General features: G+C 49.0%; 1 protein-coding gene across 4 annotated transcripts in view; it reads right to left on the bottom strand.

Annotated features, from left to right (window-relative positions):
• Positions 1–725: 725 nt before the first annotated feature.
• The window catches only part of RNF216 (ring finger protein 216), a 78,173-nt gene continuing 58,942 nt past the window's right edge, over positions 726–19,956 (bottom strand). For all 4 annotated transcript variants that reach the window (XM_032125828.1, XM_032125829.1, XM_032125831.1 and 1 more), the window contains 4 exons: positions 15,235–15,332; positions 12,679–12,901; positions 4,739–4,808; positions 726–4,224 (listed from right to left, as the gene is read on the bottom strand). In XM_032125828.1, the coding sequence (XP_031981719.1) occupies positions 3,905–4,224; positions 4,739–4,808; positions 12,679–12,901; positions 15,235–15,332 (711 nt within the window). In that variant the 3' untranslated portion in view covers positions 726–3,904. The remainder of the gene's footprint in view (positions 4,225–4,738; positions 4,809–12,678; positions 12,902–15,234; positions 15,333–19,956) is intronic.

Consider the following 19,956-nt stretch of genomic DNA (forward strand, 5'->3'; position numbering starts at 1 on the left):
AAAAAGCAAAGTCTGGGAAAGGGGGGGCGCTCCCCCCAAGCACACATCCCAGGGGGACTGGGGGACAGCATTGCCTAGAGGGACCTTCACCATCAGATGGGGGGGCTGAGCCCTGCAAGGGTCAAAGGAAGGAAGGAAGGATGCTCAAGTCCTGACTATAAACAGGGAGAAGCTGGGGCAGTGCAGGAAATGCTGAGCAGCTCCGATGGCCACGCTTGGCCTTGCTGTGACATCTGTGTGTGCATGAGCAAACCTGGCTGTGACACCAGACTGTGACACCCAGCCAGGGGAGCAGGCAGCTCTGCCAGCGGGTGCCCACCCAGGGAAGGGGCTCTGGAGCTGCAGAAGGACTCTCACCCTTCCCCCTCTCCCCCAGCTGCCAACACACATTTCCTTTTCTCCCCTCAAGGCTGGATTCTGCATTTACCATCATTCACCACCACTCCAGCACGAGAGGAAATCCCCTCAGCCTTCCCCCCCATCCTAGTTCCCATTTAAAGGAGCAACTGGAAACCATTTTCTATCCCATCCAGTTTTTCCTCAGGAGCACATGGAACAGATTAAGCTGTTCCAGGAGGGTCAAATGGGTTTTTGCCTTACGACCTGGGGAGTTTTCACCGGCACAGGCTGGGATCTGGCCCCACTCCCTGGCATTTTCCCAGCACCAGGCTGGCACAGGCAGGGGATGGGAAGACAAGGTCTTGGCTGTAAGGAAAGCACACAGGTGAAAGCCAGAGTGCACAAATTTATTTACAAAAATTCAAATTACAATATAATACAGGAACTTTTTACACACAGAATATTAGAACTGTTTACTACCAGAATGTAAAGAAAAATATTTTTTGGTTTTTTTTCTCCTTTTTTTTTTTTTAATAAACCACCTATTTATTTTCAGCTATTGTTATACAAAGTTGCAGAACATGCACATCTTTACAGGTCTTTTTTTTTTAATACAACGTTTTGCTAAGTGCAAATACTAAGTTTCTCTCTCCACCTTTAAGGCAAGTAAATGGGACACTGCAATTAGCTGTAAGAAGTACCTGTTATGGGATCAGCCTGGGCACAGCAACCTCCTCGTTGCCTTCAAAACCTTTTAACACGCAGTTCCAAAGACTGGGCAGGAGGGAAAATGGGATGCATGAGTTAAGAGACCAGGTCAAGGCTGGATTGGGTGGCTTGGTAAGTTTTGGGCTTTTTTTTTTTAAATAAATCAACACAGATTCAGAAACAATTTGAGATCTCCTGGGTTAGAGGGGAGAAGCAGCCATGTGCTTGGGCTGCAAATTTTTGGTGCAGTGGGTGTTTCCTTGGGGAGAGGAGCAGTGCTGGGAGTGCTGGGCAGGGTGCACCTGCACATCACAGACCAAGCACTGATTTATCTCCTCTTGGACACAAATAAGCCCTTGGCTTTGGTGGGGGACACAGGGAATCCTCTCTTCTCTCTATATCCTCCAGGCTCCTCCAGGGCCACAACAGCTGTGCCAGGGCAGCAGTGACCCCGATGGATCACGGTCACCAACCTCCCCTTGCCCCCTCTGCCGACACTTCTCCAGCCCCTCGCTCCACGTCCGCACTTCCCTCCACCAAGGCTCAGTTCTCCACGCCCACACATCCCTGGACATGCACAAAAAGATAGGACTGGACCACCATTTTTTGCTGGATGACCATCCTATTTCCTTCATAGTTTGGGCCGCTGGTTCAGCAGCTGAGCTGTGCCCCGGCTGCTGCCCCCCTCCACCGCCTGATCCTTCCTGCACTCACCGGGAAGGGCAAATACATGCCTTGGAGAGTCTGGAGGGCTCATCCAAACCAGCCCTTGAGCCCAGAAAATCTCACCTACTAAACAAACAGGATTCCATTTCCATAAGGGAAGCCACCACTGCTTCTTCTGACCTGGGTCTGTTTACTCAGCAGCTGTAACAAAGCCCTCCCTCCCCAAACCCTACGGGATTCCTGCTCCTGGCTGCAGGAATCGGGCGCTGCAAGGCAGGATTTAAACCTGGTCAAAGCCCAGCTGAGCAGCAAGTAATAAAGCTCCTGCAGCCCCCAGACTGCTGCCAGGAATAAACTAATTCAAAATAGAAAATTCCAGCAGCAAGGGAATAGCAGATGGTTATTAATGCTAGAGAGGCCACAGCACAGAGGAGCCAGAGTGCTCCACAGGGAACCTTCGACCCACAGGCAACAGGAAAAACACTCAGCTCCAAAAGGCATGGAAGTCCTCCTGTCTGGGAGACCTTCCTGGGGAGAACAGTCCCCAAATGCTGTCCCAGGCCCCTGTCCAGGAGCATCCCACCGATACCCTGTGTCCAGCGCTCCCTGCACACCCGAGGGGATCCGGGGTCCTGGAATGCTGCACGTGGGGCTTTGGCAGAAGCTGTGAGGTGGAGACAGGGAATTTTACCTGAAAAGAAAACAAATAAACCCACAAAACACCTGGATGCTGAAATACAGGGGGGAATAACAGGAGGGGGAAATGCACTCAGAGAGTTCCCAGCAGGACAGAACAGGATGAAGGCCAGAACAAAACATTTGGAGAACAACAACACAACTGGGCTGCTAAAAGCTGGCCCAACATTCCTGGGAAGAGGGGTTTTTTCCACTCCAACCATTTTCTTTTCTAGACAGGGCCTGTACCAGACAGCACAGCCCAAGGGCTGTGGAGAAAGGGCTTTGTGCCACCCTCCTCCCACAGCCCAGCACTGCACTCCCCACTTCTCACACGGAAGTTTTGCTTTTTCCCTCACTTCCTCAGCCCAGCAATACTCAAGTTTAACTTCTAACATGCTTTTCCAAAGCCAATTACGCTGACATACACATTTTCAAGAGTTATTTGGTGCTGTGGAAGCAGCCGGCCTCCTGCAGCATGAGGCTACAGCTGCCCATTGGGTTGTGGGGGGTTTGGGTATGGGGGCTCCCAACTCGCTGCAGCTATGGGGAACATTCCCAATTTTCCTACCACAGGACACATCACTGCCTACATGTCTATCTGGCTGTTTCCCAGGCAGTTTTTGCAATAAAGGGCACAGCTTTGGCTCCAGGTGGTTCCAGCAGCTGTCTGAGCACTGCCAGAAGCTGGGGGAGCTTTGGAACACCAGATGAGAACGGCAAAGCAAAGGCCACATTTCAGAAGCTGAGGGGCACACACCTCTGGGGGGAAAAACAGAGCACTTCAAAGGGGGTGAGTTCAGTCCAGCCAAAGATTTGGATGCCCAAATCTCCTGCTACTTCCTAACACCCCCAGCCAGAACAGGGCTCTGGGCTTCCTACCAAGATCTTGGCAATGGGACAGCTGCTGCAGCCCCTCACTCTGCTTGGAGAGTGAGGAATACTAAAAATGCTACATTGACTTGCTTTTGAACAGTTAATTTCTGCTGGGAGGTGGCAGCAGGATACAGGGATGCTGGAGAACACAGGAACCCCGGCCCTGTGCCTCTCCACAGACAGGAGGGCTGGGGCAGCTGCCTTATGTTAACCTCGCTCCTGAAGGTCTTACTCGGATGCCAAGTGTCTCCTCCCTTCCCCCAAGACTCACTTTGCTGCTCTGGCCAGCAGGAAGGCAGGATTTTTGGAAATTCCCCAAGGAACAGCTGTATCCCTGTGATCCACAAAGTCTCACTTTTCCTCCCAACAGCTGCCTGAACAGGCTTTATCAAATCAAGCATCTGGATGCCCAGCACAGGGGGGAATTCCACCCCTGAGAAATGTAGCACCAAACCCTGTTGCAGCACAGGTTGAAATGTTGGATCACAAAGGTTTGGAGAAGCCCTAGAGAGGGTGCAGTGCAGGGACACGGAGTCCCCTGGCTGCTGGCTAAACCCCAGAGGGGCTGGAGTGGGGAAGGGGTGACGTTACGGGGTGGCTTTGCCCTGCAGTGCCTCTGCCAAGTGCTGCTGGGGGCAGGTCAGAACCGGTGCCGGGGCTGAGGGCCAAAGTGCATAGGCAGGTTGTGCTCCAGCTGCACGTTGATCTGGGGAAAGTCAAAGTTCACCCTCATGTTGGGCAGGGGGGGCACGTAGGGAGCGGGGATGGGGCCGATGTTGAGGGGGATGTTGTTGTACATGGGGCGCACGGGAGGGAGAGGGAACGGGGGGTGCACGAAGGGGTACGGGGGCATCCGGGGCTGGTGGAAGTTCTGAGGAACCGGTCTGGGGATGACTTCAATTCTCTGGATTTTCTCCACGGGCTTTTCCACGGGAGGGCCAATGCGCTTGAAGCTGTTCTCTGCACAGGGAGGAGAGCAAAGAACAGTCACCCCACAAACCAAACTCCCCGAGCTCAGTCCACGGTGTGACATTTGCCATCGGCATCCCCCATTCCCAGCACATTCCACAGCATCACTGCTGGCCCTTCCCTTGCTCCAGGAGCCACAGAACGCAGCATGAGCTCTCCAGGCTGGCTCCTTTCACCAACACCATCCCACAAAGGGGAATATTTCCTTCAGTGGGATGTCAGGCAGCCCCTGTGCTCCCCAAGACACAGCTCAGAGGTTTTGCTGTCCCTCAGCCACTTTGCCAAGCAGAGAAGAGATATCCACAACACCAGTGCCACATAAGAGCTGGACACAAATCTTGTGCCTGCTCACAATCCCAGCAGAAGTCTGTAGGAAACAGCACTTTAAAAACAGACCAGTTCCCAGGAGGAACAGAATCCAGTGAAGGTCCAGAGACTCATCAGTAGCTGGGAACCCTGTGCTGTCCCATCATCCATCCTCAGTCTGATCCTGACTGTGACTTACCCCCATTCTTCTTCCTTTGCTCCTCTTCAGCCTCCTTCTGAATCTCATGGATTATCTTCTCATCATCTTCCTAGAAATCAAGGAATACACCAAGAATCAGTGGGATAATTCCTGCTGCAGCAGCTTTCTGCTCTCTCAATGCTGCTTTTCTTTTCAGCACGTTTTCACGGGGAAAACCAAAAAAGATTAATTTGGCTGAATCATCTTCGTTTGGGGCTGGCCTAGATTTACCCAAAAGCAAAGCTGTGATGAGGGAACTGCAGCAGCACAAATAATCTGCACTCTATGGAGTATGACCAAGATGCTTGGATCAGCTTTCCAGGAAGATCAGCACTAAAATTCATTGACTTGATGGAAACCAGAGAACTGCGACCCAGCTCCACCCCTCTGAAGAGCTGTTAATCTTTTAAATGGCAATAGTCTATTAAATATTTACATTATACTAGCACTTGTAGAGTTTTTGGCCCAACAGCTGGAATTAACACAACTTAAATCCTGGCTCTAGTAGCTAAATGGTGCCATTTAGATCTTATCTGTAACTCTGAGAAGGGCATAAATCGAAATATGTTTCTTTAATGTTTGCCTAGAGGTTATAGCAAGAATATTCAGAGCTGCTGCTCACTGAGAACACAAGGATAAGCCAGAAATTGAAATTGTTCTGCCTCTCATCAGCTTCAGTTCTCTTAACTCAAAAGAGCATCAGTGAGATCCAACGATGCAGTGAAGCCTCAGGTGAGTTTCTGCATGTCTGTGGGGATGAAACCAAATGTGGAGATTTCAGGGAGAGCAGCTAAACCTCCAGGACAGTGTTTGGAACCCCGAGCTCCAAAGTACCCCACAGGGCACAAGACTCTGCTTGTTTTAGTCACCCTAATTTCAGTACTGCCAAAACACAAATTTCTTCCTGAACACTCTTAACGTGAAAAATATCCCTTATTTTGAAGAATGCTCTGGAACTAAATCCAAAATATGCTTCGTGCATGCAGCTACACTGGAAGCTTTTTAAGCTTCCCAGTCCCCAGCTGACAGTCCTGCACATGTAGAGCCTGGGAAGCTTGTGGAGAAGTCCCCTCCTCCACCACCAGATAAGGTTTCCCTGGGAGACTGAAGTTATCTTAAGGTGCAGAAAGCCAAAAACTCAATACTTCCCTCCCTTTTATTATTCTGTGAGTCAATGGTTAAAATTAAGACTTTCCAGGACATGCCTTTTTTTTTTTTCCTTTCCCAAGCAGGCTGCTTGCATGGACTGTTAATTACAGCCTATCTGTCTCCATAAAAGCTGCTGAAGAATGGCTCTTCTGAGCTTATATGGAATGCCTAACTACACCCCAAGTATCCATTTTCCCAGCTGGAAAACCACCTGGGCATGCTCCACAGGCAACCAAACATCCCCTGCTCTTTTGCTGCCCCAGCAGCACTCTCAAAGCTTGGTTTCAAAGTTTTAAGACTTCATTTGTTTTTCACTTCTCAGACTTTTTTTTTTTGGCAATGTTGTTGAAAATGGACACAGCCACCACACCCATTTTATTGCCACTTACTGGAAAAGATGCACCTGAAGGTTTATATGACAAGAAATATATTTCAAGCTCAGCTGAGCAAGATCACCCAGTACCTTCTTTCCTCACACAAAGGCATAAACCTCACCTTGAAGCCTAGAAATGTGGCCTTTAAGTTAACAAAATACTGTTACTTTAGTCTAAGTCTGTGATTACAGAGTAAACTGCTCCCTGAGAGGGTGGGGAGGCCCTGGCACAGGCTGCCCAGAGAAGCTGCGGCTGCTCCATCCCTCCAAGTGTCCAAGGCCAGGATGGGGCTTGGAGCAACCTGGGCTAGTGGAAGATGTCCCTGCCCATGGCAGGCGATGGAACAAGACGATCTTAAAAGTCCTTTCCAACAAAATCTATGATTAACCCTGTGAAATGGTGCTTCCCAGGGACACCCCCTTCCGGTCACCACTCCTGCTGCTGCAGCTCTGCTCAGTAGTGCACAAAACTGGACACATCAAACACAACTTTACCAGACCCTCCTGCAGCCAGGGCTGCTCCAGCCTCCCAGTTTAAACTGCAGCTGACCTCCCTCTCACGGGGCTGGACACATCCATCTGCCCCGGGGCTGGAGCCAGCTGCACTCGCCCGAGGTGATGCTGGATTCGATTACTGCGGCTCCCAGAGCGCCGGGGGAAACAGGGAACAGCAAACCCCATCTGCCAGACCTCCAAACTGACCCCTAGAGCTCCCTAGGACAACATAAAACCATCTCCCCAAAGTGCAGCAGCCACAGATCCCACTCAGCTTCAGCCCCCTGGGGATTTCAAGAGGAGCACAGCTCACAGCACACCCTGGATGCAAAAACCTGCCAGGAACAGACCTGGATCAGGATGACGAATTCCTGACTAGTTCTGAAACCACAAATCACAGCAGAGCCACAACAAACCACATCTCCAAGAACAGAACTTATCAGCCCTGTTGCTTCTCTGCTGATAAAAGTGTAATTTCCCATTTGAAGGTTAAGAAGTGCTTACACTTAATCCCACATACCAAGCCTTGGTTTGGAAATTTTTTTTGCACCATTGTCTGAAAGACGAGTATCCATTAATATCAAAAGAATAAAAACAACCTGCACAACAAGCACCTTCCTACTTAAGAGGCTGACATTAAATTTGGCAAGTGATGAATACACAGCACAGTTCAATACCTGCAGTATTTAGGAAAGACCCACATCCCAGATGGAACAAAAGAATTGATGATATGTAAACAGCAAGGTAATTTTTGGACGTTCTGAAAGAAAGCCGATGCTGCAAGTTCTGCCTAATACATATTGTGCAGGTCAGAAAAAAAACCCAAACCAACAAGTCCTGGTGCTATTTTAGTGAATCTTGCAAAACGCTTCTAATTCTTTGAAAGCAAAGGCTGTTTTTTAATACTATAGTAATTAGAGAGATGACAGATTCATCGAGGGGTAAAGCACCCACACCAAAAATTAAGATTTCATTAGCACACGTATGGCTGGTTTTGTGGTGAGAAACCTTTTAGCATCACATGGGGTGGAGGCTGCAGAAGGATTTCAAAAGCTTCTTGTGTCCGTTTCCCTGCGCGGGTTCAAGTCCCTTAATAAAGGATTAGATTATAATTTTAATGGCCTGTTCACAGGCTGTGTGGATTGAAGGCATTTATCTTGTCAAGTTAACAGTCATCTTCCTGTCAGCTGCCTTGCCTTCAGCAAGACAAAAAAAAAAAAAAAAAAAAAAAAAAAAAAAAAAAAAAAAGAAATAAAGAAGAAAAAAGCAACCTCCCAACCCTAGGGGGGTGGGGGTGGGGGGTCTCAGCACTGGGCAGTTTTTTGAGCAAAGATGTAACTTGGCTTTTCTGCCAGAGAGGAAATGCAGGGCAACGCTACAACGTGGCCCTTCCCCACACTCTGCTGCATCACGGGAGAAGGCCAAGTGGAAAATGCAAAGGATCTCTGAGATGCATTCACCCTTTTTATCTGCAGAAAGCAGATGTGGTCATTAACAGCAGCTGTGTTTTCAAGAGACAAAACAGGACCGAGCTTTGCCCCAGACCCAGCAGCGGGATGCTCTGTGCAGGAGCCATCCCGTCCTGTAGCCAAGGAAAACAAATGCTCATCCCTGGCCAGTGTGGGAGCCTGCCCCTGCCATCCCCCAGCTGGGAAAGGATCTCGGCATTCTCCTTTCAGCCCTCTCCCATTGAATCCAGGGAATGCGGCGAGCACGGAGCCAATCACAGCAGAACGGATGGCTCGGCCGGCCTGTGGATGGATTAGCCAAGGAGCAGGGCTGGGTTGCTAAGAGAGGCACCTTTTCATGCCAGGGAGGCCTGTTACAACAATGCTGCTGCAGAGGAGCCTCACCCAGCATCCACACAGGGCCCTGCCACAAGCAGAAAGAGCTGCTGGAGAAACAAACTGCCCTTGGGAATGAGAAAACACAGCAGCAAAGGAGATAAAAGCTCAGCAAATCACACAGAGACAACCTCCCCCCAAATAAAACCTCCTCTGCCCAGAACAAAAGTGGCATCCAGGGAACTTTAGAAAGCTCTGTTTTTATCTCCTGCGCTTCTCGTTATCTTTAATTATTAAGTGTCACCGGGAAGCGGCTGCCACCTCCTGAAAAGAGGGAAAACAAGAATCCTGGTGACTATTTCTGGGCTCTGCAACCCCTCCCCTACTTTAGAAAGTGCTTCACCACCGTTGCCTCCCCCTTTCTGCCTCTTTACTGCTTTCTTTTTTCCACGTATGTGTGGCCGCAGCCGTTCCTAATAAACTTGAAATGATTTTTCACGACAGAGGCTTCCAAAGGACTAAGGGGTTTTGTTTCAAATCATTCCCAGATCAGCTGTGGAGAGCCTGAGCAAGAACAGGCATCGGCTGTCTCCAGCGTGCTCCTCCATGCAGCAGGAAGCAGGGATAAAAGCAGGCTGTGTTGTAACTGGAACAGGGCATCTGCAGTGCTGCAGGAAAAGGGGGGCCGGGATGGGGACGAAGCACACGCTGGCGTTCAAGAAATGTAGAGTTATTTTAGCAACAGGCATTCCATATTGATGGCTTTCTGTGAATTCCCCGGATTAGCCATATGCTTATGATTGAGGCATTTTATAGCAGTCAAAAAAACCCCAAACCCACCACAAACCCCACATCCTAAATTTAGGGGGAGCTTCCCCCCCCCCTCCAAATCCTAAAGGCAGCACTGTGCACTTCATGCATTTCCTTGATGCATTTGAAGTTTTACACAGTCTTCTCTCAACATCATCTTTTTATAACACTGGAAGGAGGGATAATTGCAAACACCTCATGATGATTAGTCTGCTGCTTTGAACTTTAACGATGGCCCTTTGGGAGGGTTTTAAGAGTTTACTGAAAACATCTTAAAACTTTAAAGCCAAAAAAGCCCCTGTGCAATATTACTGATGGCCCAAAGATGAGTATTAAATTCAAAATAATACATTTGAGACCAGAACCTGGTTTACCAAAACAGCTGGAGTGCATTAACCATGCTGCATCCCGGGATTTGTAAGAACTGGATGAAATGCACACAAGCAGCCTTAGGTTTGCTACAGATATTTAGAAATCAGGGCAAACACAGCCCCTGCATCCCAGAGCCAATTCACAGAATCATAAAGTGTCCTGAGTTGGGAGGGATCCACAAGGATCATCAGTCCAACTCCTGGCCCTGCACAGACACCCCAACGATCCCACCCTGTGCCTCAGAGCGTTGTCCAAATGCTCCTGGAGCTCTGGCAGCCTTGGGGCCGTGACCATTCCCTGGGGAGCCTGGTCAGTGCCTGACCACCCTCTGGGGGAAGAACCTTTTCCCAATATCCAACCTAAACCACCCTGACACAGCTCCAGCCATTCCCTCGGGTCCTGTCCCTGCTCACAGGGAGCAGAGACCGGAGCTGCCCCTGCGCTGCCCCTTGTGAGGAGCTGCAGCCCCGATGAGTCTCCCCTCAGTCTCCTCCAGCAGAACAAACCAAGTAGCCTCAACCACTCCTCATACAGCTTCTCCTCAAGGCCCTCCACCACCATCTCTTCTCTGAATGCTTTCTTTAAGCATTAAAGGATCCTTAAAGGAGCTTTATTCCCACTGCTCCTTCCTGAGCTTTGTCGCTGGCAATGTTGCATCAGCCCCTCCTGCAGAGCAGAGCCAGAGCCCACGTGGACTCTGGGACACGAGGATTTTTGGCCAAGCAGCTTCCTGGGAAGGGCTCCTGGCACCTCCTACAGGGGTGCAGAGCACCCGTTAGTTCCAGAAGAAATGCAGGGATTAAACAATTCCTGCCTGGCCCCCCTGGAAGCTGCTCACCACAGCCCAACTGCAGCTTGTCTCAGAGCCAGCAAATATTGCACCGATACTTTTAAATCAGACTCCAGCCTGATTACAGCTTAGGGACAAGATTTTAACTAACCTTTAATTATGGGAAATTTTGAAGCCTCTGCTTTACTCTCTCAAGATCATTTGAGACAGAGACTAACAGATGCTGCCATTCCTAGAGGACTGCCTTTAATTTGTCTTTAACCCAAGCTAATGAATAGGTTTACTTATACTTTCACAAGAATTGTTTCAGACTCAGAAAACATTAAACATTTGGAAAAGAACAAAGGTTCCCTATTTTAAAGAAACCTGAATTTTGCTGTAAATAATAGGGATTTAGATTCAAACCAGATCCTTCAAAGGTCATGCCTTGGATGGACATTATCCCTGGCAAAGGACAGAACACTACTGATGCAATGGTCTTTTGCTCTTTCAAATCTCCGTGTCAAGACTCAAATTCCTGTTCTGTCTTTACATCCACCAGGGTAACTCCTGTTTCCATGTCCCATATGAGAGCAAGATCACCGCAGAGGGGTTGGGGTTGGTGTGCCTAAGCTCCTTATGAGGGAGGACTGTGCACACAGGTACCCACCATCATTTCAGCTTCAAGCCAACAGTTGAGTTTTGTGTTACTCTTCGCACTGCAGCAAGGACAGTCACCCAACTTCACCTCCCCAGCCCACCAGCACTCTACCATCCAAAAAATAATCAAATAATAAAAGAGCAGGCAGTGCCAGCTCTGTGCTGACAGTGGGAAATTTTTCTTTGCCACAACATTGGTTAATTAGAGAGGTGGAAAGGGCCTGGTGACAGTGGCCTCTTTGTGCTGCTTATTTATTTATTTATTTGAAAGTACAGTACGAGCTTTTTTGAGAGGCCTCATGTTTTCTCTGGCTCTGAACAAATGCCATCCCCCAGCACAATCAGCAGCCTGACGGGAACAACGGATGCCAGCGTTGCCGAGCCCTGAATCGCATCCTGCTGGAAAATGGGGAGGAGTGGGACAGGAATCCAGGAAACTCAGAACCAGGTGTCAGAAACGCTACAGGGGTGCCTGCATGGAGGTGTCTGTGTGTAGTTTAACAGCTCACATTGACAGGATAATGGAGGGAATAAAAGCAGGCAAGCGGAAGACTTGGAAGCTTATGCTGGTTGTGACATTGCTGGGAGATCCCCAAGAGTCTGGAGGTAGAAGGGAGAGATTTAGAGTAGCTTTTCCCTGGCTCTGTGCAGATGCAGGATTGTGCATATTCCCTGAAGAAAGGGGGGCTGGGAGCAGCCTGGAAAGCTGCAGAGACTCAAGACAAAGAACCACTAGGAAAAAGGAAGCTCAGGCAAGCCCTGGGAAGGCAGATCCACATTCATGTTGCTCTACAGCTTTGCTAAAATCAGGAAATTCAACTCCTGCTCCTTCCAACGCTCCTGGATTTACAGTATTGAAGACCTCTATTTACGGAGATTTACTTGCTGCAGCAAGTTTTCCCAAGCCTGTCACAGATAGGAGCTGTATTAAATTACTACAGCTTCTCTCACAGCTCACTCCACGCTTCAGCTCTCCCTCTGCAGCTGTTGACAACAGCCCTGAGAATGGACCCAACTACAACTCTGGGCTTGCAGGCAGTTTTCTGATGGATGCATTTCTGTGACAGGATGCACAGCCAGCAGTCAGATCATCTGGGCACCAAAACCACAATTCCCCTTGCCTCCAGATGCCAAGCCATGCCAACACCATCTCAGCTGCAAAAGTAGGAATGAGTCCCAATAGTCCCAATGCTGGCTACTGTGCTTGGTGCCAGCACTTGCTCCCCACCAGCTCCTTCCACAAGCCTCGCTCTCCAGAGCAGCACTCAGAGCACTTCCAGCCAAAGCCCTCATCTGACAGGAGCTGTTTTTCCCTAAAGCAACACCAGCTCCTTCCAAGCTGCGGTCAGATGTGACTCTGTGCTGTTGCAGGATCCCAGTGTGGTTTTTTAGCTGCCTTGGGAAAGGAAAAAAGTTGTGCTGGCTAAAACCATTTTCCCCCGGTGGAACGTGTGTATTTCAATGCACCGGTGTGGACGGTGATTGAAACGGGGGTGAAAATCATTCACAAAAATCCTTTGTTACTTACTGTGGGGTCTGTCCAGAGGGAGCACTTGGCACAGTCCTGGCAGGGTGCCCCAGGAGAGCGTGGGTGCTGGCAGAAGTGGTCGTAGCCGTTGATGGCAGCCCGGCAGAGGTAGCACATCTGGGCGCCACAGCGGCACGACATGCGGTTACAGCCCTCCGACTTAATCAGGCCCGTCCCACACTTGTGGCATTTCCTAATCCGGGCAGCTGTCATCTTCTCCTCTCTGCAAGAAGAGGGAGAATTAGCAAAGGGGTCTTTGCACTCACCAGCATGTGGTAAAATTACTGTTACACTACCCCAGCGAGGCTTTAACCCCCTTCTCTTTCCTCTGACTCCATCCCCAAGTCCACCACTGTTCCAAGGAGATCTGGGCTCAGCTCCACTTGGAGCCAGCCCATGACAACTCAAGAACAAAATAAGTGAAAAAAGTCAATCACTGGCTGCATGCTGCAGCCCTGATCCTGGTTTCCATGAGAGCCAAAGCACCAGGCTCTGGCTTGGGAGGAATTTGAGATGCAAGTTCAAGGGCCAAAGGGCACGTGGAAGCTTGAGCTGGCTGAAGGAAAATAAAGCCAAGGAAATAAAGTTCAGGAAAAGCAAACACTCGGCTGCCACCTCTAGCTTTTATGTTTGCCTGTTGCTCTGGCTACAAAGTTGCCATGACCATATATTTCTTTTCCAAGCCTGGCTGCTATGCTCCACATTTACTTGGTGTTTGTTAAATTTAAATCAGTAACTGAGAAACAATCACATTTCCCCACAGAGGCTTTTTCTTTTCTCTAAGATTCCCCTACATATGTTTTCCAGAGGTTATTGCTTTAGGTTTAAGAGATGGGTTTTCATCTAACAGAGCACAAGTGGGAATCCAGGACAAAGCTCAATCCCTGCTCCCAAGGGACACCCTGGCAGTGACACACACTCCAGCGCAGGCTCAGCTCACAGCAAGACTATTTTGGCACAGAAATGAAGAAAAGCTCGGTCATTTAATTAAAAGACTTAAGAATATAAATTATCATCCTGAGGGCCAATTTTCTGACCACTGGAGATCACGTTACACTTTAATTCACAACCTAGAAGTGAAATTTGATGACAGAAGAGCAGAGCCAGTGTGTTTTCATGGAGGGAAGCACAGTTCTTCTGGCACTGGGGAAGGATCATCCCTAGCCAGGCATCTCCACCCAGCTGCTTCAGTGCATCTGCAAAGTTCACATATGTTTGGGAGATGGCAGGGAGGTATTTTTGAGGACCACAGCAGCGAACCAGGCTACAGCACTGGCCCACAAACTGCTCCATCAGCACAGCCAGAGGAGCAGGGAGCAGTGAGGTGGGAACTTCCTGGCCTTGCAGACACCCAAGGTTCCCACACAGTTCTACGCAGCACAACCTGCACCCAGGCATGTGGAGATGTGCTAAGAATAGACACAAAAACCCAACTTGAGAGTGACTTTCCTCGGAGCTGCAGCTGCTCTTCCCTCTGCCACTCAACAGGATGCTGTCAATGCAATTTTTTTTTTTTGGAAACTTTGAGCAAGGCAGGAAGTTTGGCCTGAACTCCAGCTGTGCTTCCCTTTCCTTACGCAGGGCTTCAAAAGGAAGTTTTTATTGTATCAGGCAGTTATCTATCCACAGACACAATCTGCTGAACGTTTTGAAACTGGTATTTTTTTCCTTATTAGGGACACGACAAGTCGTTCCTCCTCCCTCTCATCCCTCTTTCCTACAGGGAAAGGATCGGCGAAAAAAAGTCAAATCTGTAAAGATTTTGTTCTGAATTAGGGACTGTGGGATGAGCAAACAAGAGTCATTCAAATCCCAGTGGTGGAGCTTTCCAACCTCTACTCAAGCCAGACAGACTCTAAATCAGAGAGGAAAGGATTGGGCAGCATGTGCAAGTCCCACTTGGCTGCACCAGACATTTAGCTCCATGGATGAAAATTCCCTTGTTTCCTAAATGCAGAGGATTTTGTCATTTACTGTAGATAAGAGAGCAATCAAACTGCAAAAGATTTTAGGGTAACAGCCAGGATTTACATCTGCATATTTCAAAATGTGACTCCACTTTGTAACAATTCCTACAAACTGGTTAGAAACAGGCACAAGCTTCTGGAAGAAAACACATCCTCTCCCAAAAAGCACCAGCTGAGCAAACAGTGCAGGTCGCCACTCCAGATTTTCAAAGGGTAGTAACGACCTACTGTGACTCAATCCACTCTTCTGCCTCCATACACCACCTCCCTCCTCCCCCCAGCAATGCTAATGGGGGTTTCTCACCTCGGAGAAGGACCAGGTGCCAGCCTGCAGACACTGGGCCAGCCAGAGGAGCAGGCTGGGCTGGTGACAACTTTCCCACGTTCTCAAATTACCGGCTGGATTTGCTGCCAAGTATCTTTCACAGACAGAAATCCCATCCTGGGAGCTGTCTGACCCCTCAGCTCTGGCATCCCCAGGACCTTCCTGGGGAAGGTAGTGACAGCCAGCAGAAACTGAGGGACAATGTGCTGTGATTCCCAGTTCATCCACCTCCCTGTTTTCCCCTGGCTGTGGAGCCTCACTTACATGGATGTCCTGTATTTGATGTCATCCTTCTCAGCCAGCTGCTCACAGGTGAGGTTCATGTGCTCCTTCCACAGCCCCTGGCACTTACGACAGGTTTCCTGACGAGGATAACAAACATTAAAGGAAGAAAAAAAAAAAAAAAAAAAAGATCCAATACACCACTAACAGCTTCAAGAACTGTAAAAATTTCCCCATCAAGCTGCGGGTTCTCAGGCAAGGGTGGGGCTGGCAGTATGGTACAGTATCTACAGGTCTGTCCTCCACTGGAGGCCAAAGGCCACAGATAATGGAGCCAAGGGTCTTTCCAAAGCAAAAGAAAATGGATACAAAATGAATCTATAAATCCTAATTCACCTAAAACTCATGGGACAGCCACCAGGTTAACTGGTCACAATCCAGAGGAGACTGCAGAGGTGAAAATGTGGTGCCAAAGGACATCAAGTTCATCTTGGTTTCCTGACCAAAATCCTTCACCTTCATATAAAGGGCTATTGATGGAAACCTTGCAGTTACATCAAAACCTCAGCTTCACCAAGCGTACAAGCAAATATATATATAGTTTTGTAAAATCTCCCAAAATAAACAATTAAACAGCTGAAAAACAGAATGTGGACAAACATCCATAAAACTGAGGTGGAATGGTGGAGTGTGAACAAATATTTACATACTGAATCAGAATATCTGGACTAAACTTAGAGCAAGCGGCTGAACTCTCTTGTTCTTGCAAACTTTTTAGCAACAAGGCTCTAATCCAGGACTGGTACAGCTGCATGGGGCAGGATTGGGAAGGGAGCTTGGACCAACACTGGGGACAGAGTTGCTTTTTTCGGTTGGCTGGCCAAAGAAAACAATTTTGTTTTGAGTCAAACAAGGGATTTTCCTTTAATTTGAGGAAGATTAAAAAACATCCAGATCAAACTTGAAAAAAGTACATGTTTTATGATCCAACTGTTTCATCTTCAGGATGGCTGGGGCTCAGGCTCTTAGATCCAACTTCCCCCCTGGCAGGAAAACCCATCTGGCTATGCAGCATCCTCTTCTCCTGAACAGCAGAAAAGGCCCCAAAAGATCTTTGCCCAGCCCTGGTCTCACTATCAGCAAAAGATGTCATCTGCAGAGACAGATCTTATTTGATTGCATTACCTTCATTTCATTTTAATGAAGAAATTGGATGTTTATGTGAGATACGATAGAAGAAAATGCTTCAAGATACACGTAGGCAGCAACACTCTTTTGATCGTGAATCAGACAAACAGGATGAAGGCCAAAGCTTCCAAGGAAGCCACCCTAGGAGGGGGATGCAAAATGGGGACTTGTTTGTATCTGTGCTCGCTGGGAGATGCCCAACTGCTCGTGCTTTCATCTGGAGAATGAAAGGCTCCTGGGCCTGGCTGGTGAGCCGGATGCGTTTGCAGACAGCGGGGAAAGGGCTGGAGCAAGCACGGAGCCAAGCGTGTGACTGCATCCCAAAAGCTCAGCAAAGGATTTTGTGATCACTCACCTTGCAAATGCACCCCTTGGCAGGCAGGCACTGGTTTTAAGGGGCAGTAAATGCCTCGGGTTCTATTGATTCTCATGAATCATTCATCACACCCTGTCTTTTCCCGCTAAAGCTGTTAAAACAGGCACCATTTTGTGTGTGTTTTTGGCAGGCCACATCTGGCTGTTGGTGGCACAGGAGGATCAGACTTGGAGCTGTTCACATACCTCCATGAGGACCCACCTTCCCCTCTATTCCCAACACACGGCCACATGCCATTCCGAGATCAAAAGTGCCTTAGGTTGTTTTTTTTTTTTTTTTTTTTTTTAATGTACACCAAGGGTTAAAAAGAGCCTTTGGAGCCCTGTTACACAGAACCACTTCCACATGCCAGCAACAGAGATTTAACAGCTTTTTGCCAGGAGGGTTGGCGCACTTTCCAGCCAGGAGCCTGCTATTCCCAATTACTTAACTCCAGGAGCCTCCTCTGCTGCTGAAACGATGCCCTTCTGAAGCAGATGGTGCCACTTAGACCCTCGTCCCAGGTCATTCCCTTTTGCTCCTGCCTCCAGCCTGGTGGCTATTGGAAACAATGCTCCCCCCCAGAGCCCAGGCTGCCGTTATTTGCCAAACAGTTGTCTCCTGCCCTCAGGAAAAGGGATTTCTGTGCAAGCAAGGAGGAAGGGAAGAGGCACGGCCATGTAGATTCCCGGGATGGCATGACAGGAGGTATCCGGTTCTCATGTGACAGCAGCACAGCGGGTGCCACTGCAGCTGTGCGCATTTCTGGCATCCCTTCCAAGTCGTGCTGTCCTCAAGGAGCTGCAAACCCACAGGCAGCTGTGCCTGTGCCAATGCACCCCATGAAGGGGACAGCCCCGTGGCTTCCCGACTCCCGAGTGTCACCTGGCACTGCCTCTAATTGAGCCACATCCTCTCCATGGGAGGCTTGGGAATATGCACCACACACCTGTCGTTAGCAGAACCTGTTGTAATTTTTCCCCTTATTCTACCCAAAACAATGGCACATTGTTGGATCCCTTCACACAGAACTGGGGAGGAAGCCCATGGTTCAGACAATGGCAACTGCTCCAGTACCACAACTGAGGTCACAGCCCTTGCCCAAGAAAAGTGACCTTTTTTAATTTCTACTGAGTCAAACTCGGCCCACTTGGCTGATAAGGGTTTTGCACATCTCACACAATGACAATTCTGAACTCTACAATTTCCACAAAGGGTTCTTTTACTTCAGAGCCAACCTTCGTTTGATAATGGAAGGTACCCTCCTGTGACCATATTAATTAACCTAAACAGGCTGTGCAATAGCTGATTTTTGCAACCAGCCAAGATTATTTCCATGGGAAGAACAGCACTTGGCACCAAGACTGGCTACAGCAATATAAGGCACCACCTAAATCCACACAAAGAGGGAACAAGTCCTTTCCAGCACTAAAATCATGTACTCCAAGTGTAGTGGCCAAAAAGCAACTTGGTCCACCAAAACAAAGATCCTTCCCAACTTCCTCAGCACTTGGTTCCTTAGCAAGCCCTGCTGTACTCAGGTAGGGGCACCTGTGTTTTAGCTTTAACAGTACTTCAGCTGAATGCATCATTTCTGGATGGTGTGAATTCCAGGTGTGAATTCCATGTGTTCTCCTCCCTTCTCCCAGCCCACTCCTCCTCACAGGCAGGTACAGCTAAGGCAGCTTACGCTTTAGGTGCTGAAGAAGCCTTGCCATCAGGAAACTGCTCCAAACCAGGCATGGAGACAGGAGATTAAGTATCTGCTGCCTGTTACATCTGCCCCAGCTTGGCAGGCAGCCTGGGACAGTCCATTACTGCCGCGCCGGGCCGAGGGAGGATGTGATGGAGAGGGTGTTTAATCGCACCCTGTAATCTCCTCACTGTACATCTGTTAGAGGCAGTGGCTCCGCTTCCTCTTGCTGCCTGCCAGGAAGCAGCCGGGATTAACACAAACATGTTTGGGTTCAGGAGGATCCTTTGTTCCCAGGGTCAGCAGTGGATGTGCAGCTTTCTGTGCTCAGGGCCAGCCTGGCCAAGGGTGGACGCTTTGCTTTTAGTGTGGGCAGCACAACCCTTCAACACCCTTGTTAATTGTCCCAGCACCTAATGAAGATGGCAGGGAGTGTGTTATGTGAATTTACCACCTTCCTCAGCACTTCTGCTGGTACTTCCAATAGATGCTACAGTTTTAAACACAGCCTAGAGTTTTTTTTCCTCACTCTATCATCAACTAAAAATAACTCCCTAAAGTCCATCCCACTCATCAGGGGGCAAAAATCCCAAGTAATCCAACTTTTCCTTGCCAGTCTCCACATTCTCTTGGCCACAGTCAGTGTTGTATGCACTGCTGGCAGTGTAACAGAAATCACTTTTCCCGATTGCAACCTAAACAAATGCCACATGGACAAAAACATCAGATGATCCGCACAGATCCCAGTCCGACTGCCCACGGCATTCCCACGTGCCCCCTTGTGCCGTAGGAGTTTACACGGAGCCATTTACTGACTGAGCAAAACGCAGAGAGGGTGAGGGAAACTCGACTTAAACAACAACAGGCGATGGCCCTGGCTGTTGTCACTGCCCTCCGCTCCCAGTGGTGCCTCTGAGCCGGGCCCAGCGCTTCCCCCAGCTCTCCATATGCTGGGTAATTAAATCCTTGTGCCGCTGTGATTCCCTGCATCCCCCAGGAAGGGCGAGGCGCACACTCCAGCCAGCGGTCTCTCTGCTGATGGCACACGCGGGGATGTTGGCTGAGAGGGAGGTAAAGCAGCCTGGGACAGAGCCCCAGTGATTGATTCGCTGCTTCCTCCTGCTCTCTGACACCGCAACAGGCTGACCCCAGACAGGCTGAGTTTTACCCAAAAGCACATGTAAATGCAAGTGCCTCAGAACAGCACCTCAGGGCCAGTCCCTATGTACTGTGCTGCTTTAATTAAAGAGCTGCAATTCCCAACCAGATGAGTTAATGGGAAAACAAAGAACCACAGAATCTTCCTCTCCACAAAGTCTCACTGTCCATAAAGCTGCACTGACCTTAACTAAAAATGGATGCAGAAGTAGATGAATGAATACAACCTTTAAGCATGGATAAGCTGTCATGAACACACTCCTTCATGGCTGTTTCTGGGATTTCCTAGATGTTAAGCTGGGATAAAGAGGCTATAATCCAGCCCAAGACAATCCATTTGGGTGAGACCCTCCTTTAGAGATGTACAAAC

Source organism: Corvus moneduloides, chromosome 16, assembly GCF_009650955.1.
Source record: "Corvus moneduloides isolate bCorMon1 chromosome 16, bCorMon1.pri, whole genome shotgun sequence".
NCBI lineage: Eukaryota > Metazoa > Chordata > Aves > Passeriformes > Corvidae > Corvus > Corvus moneduloides.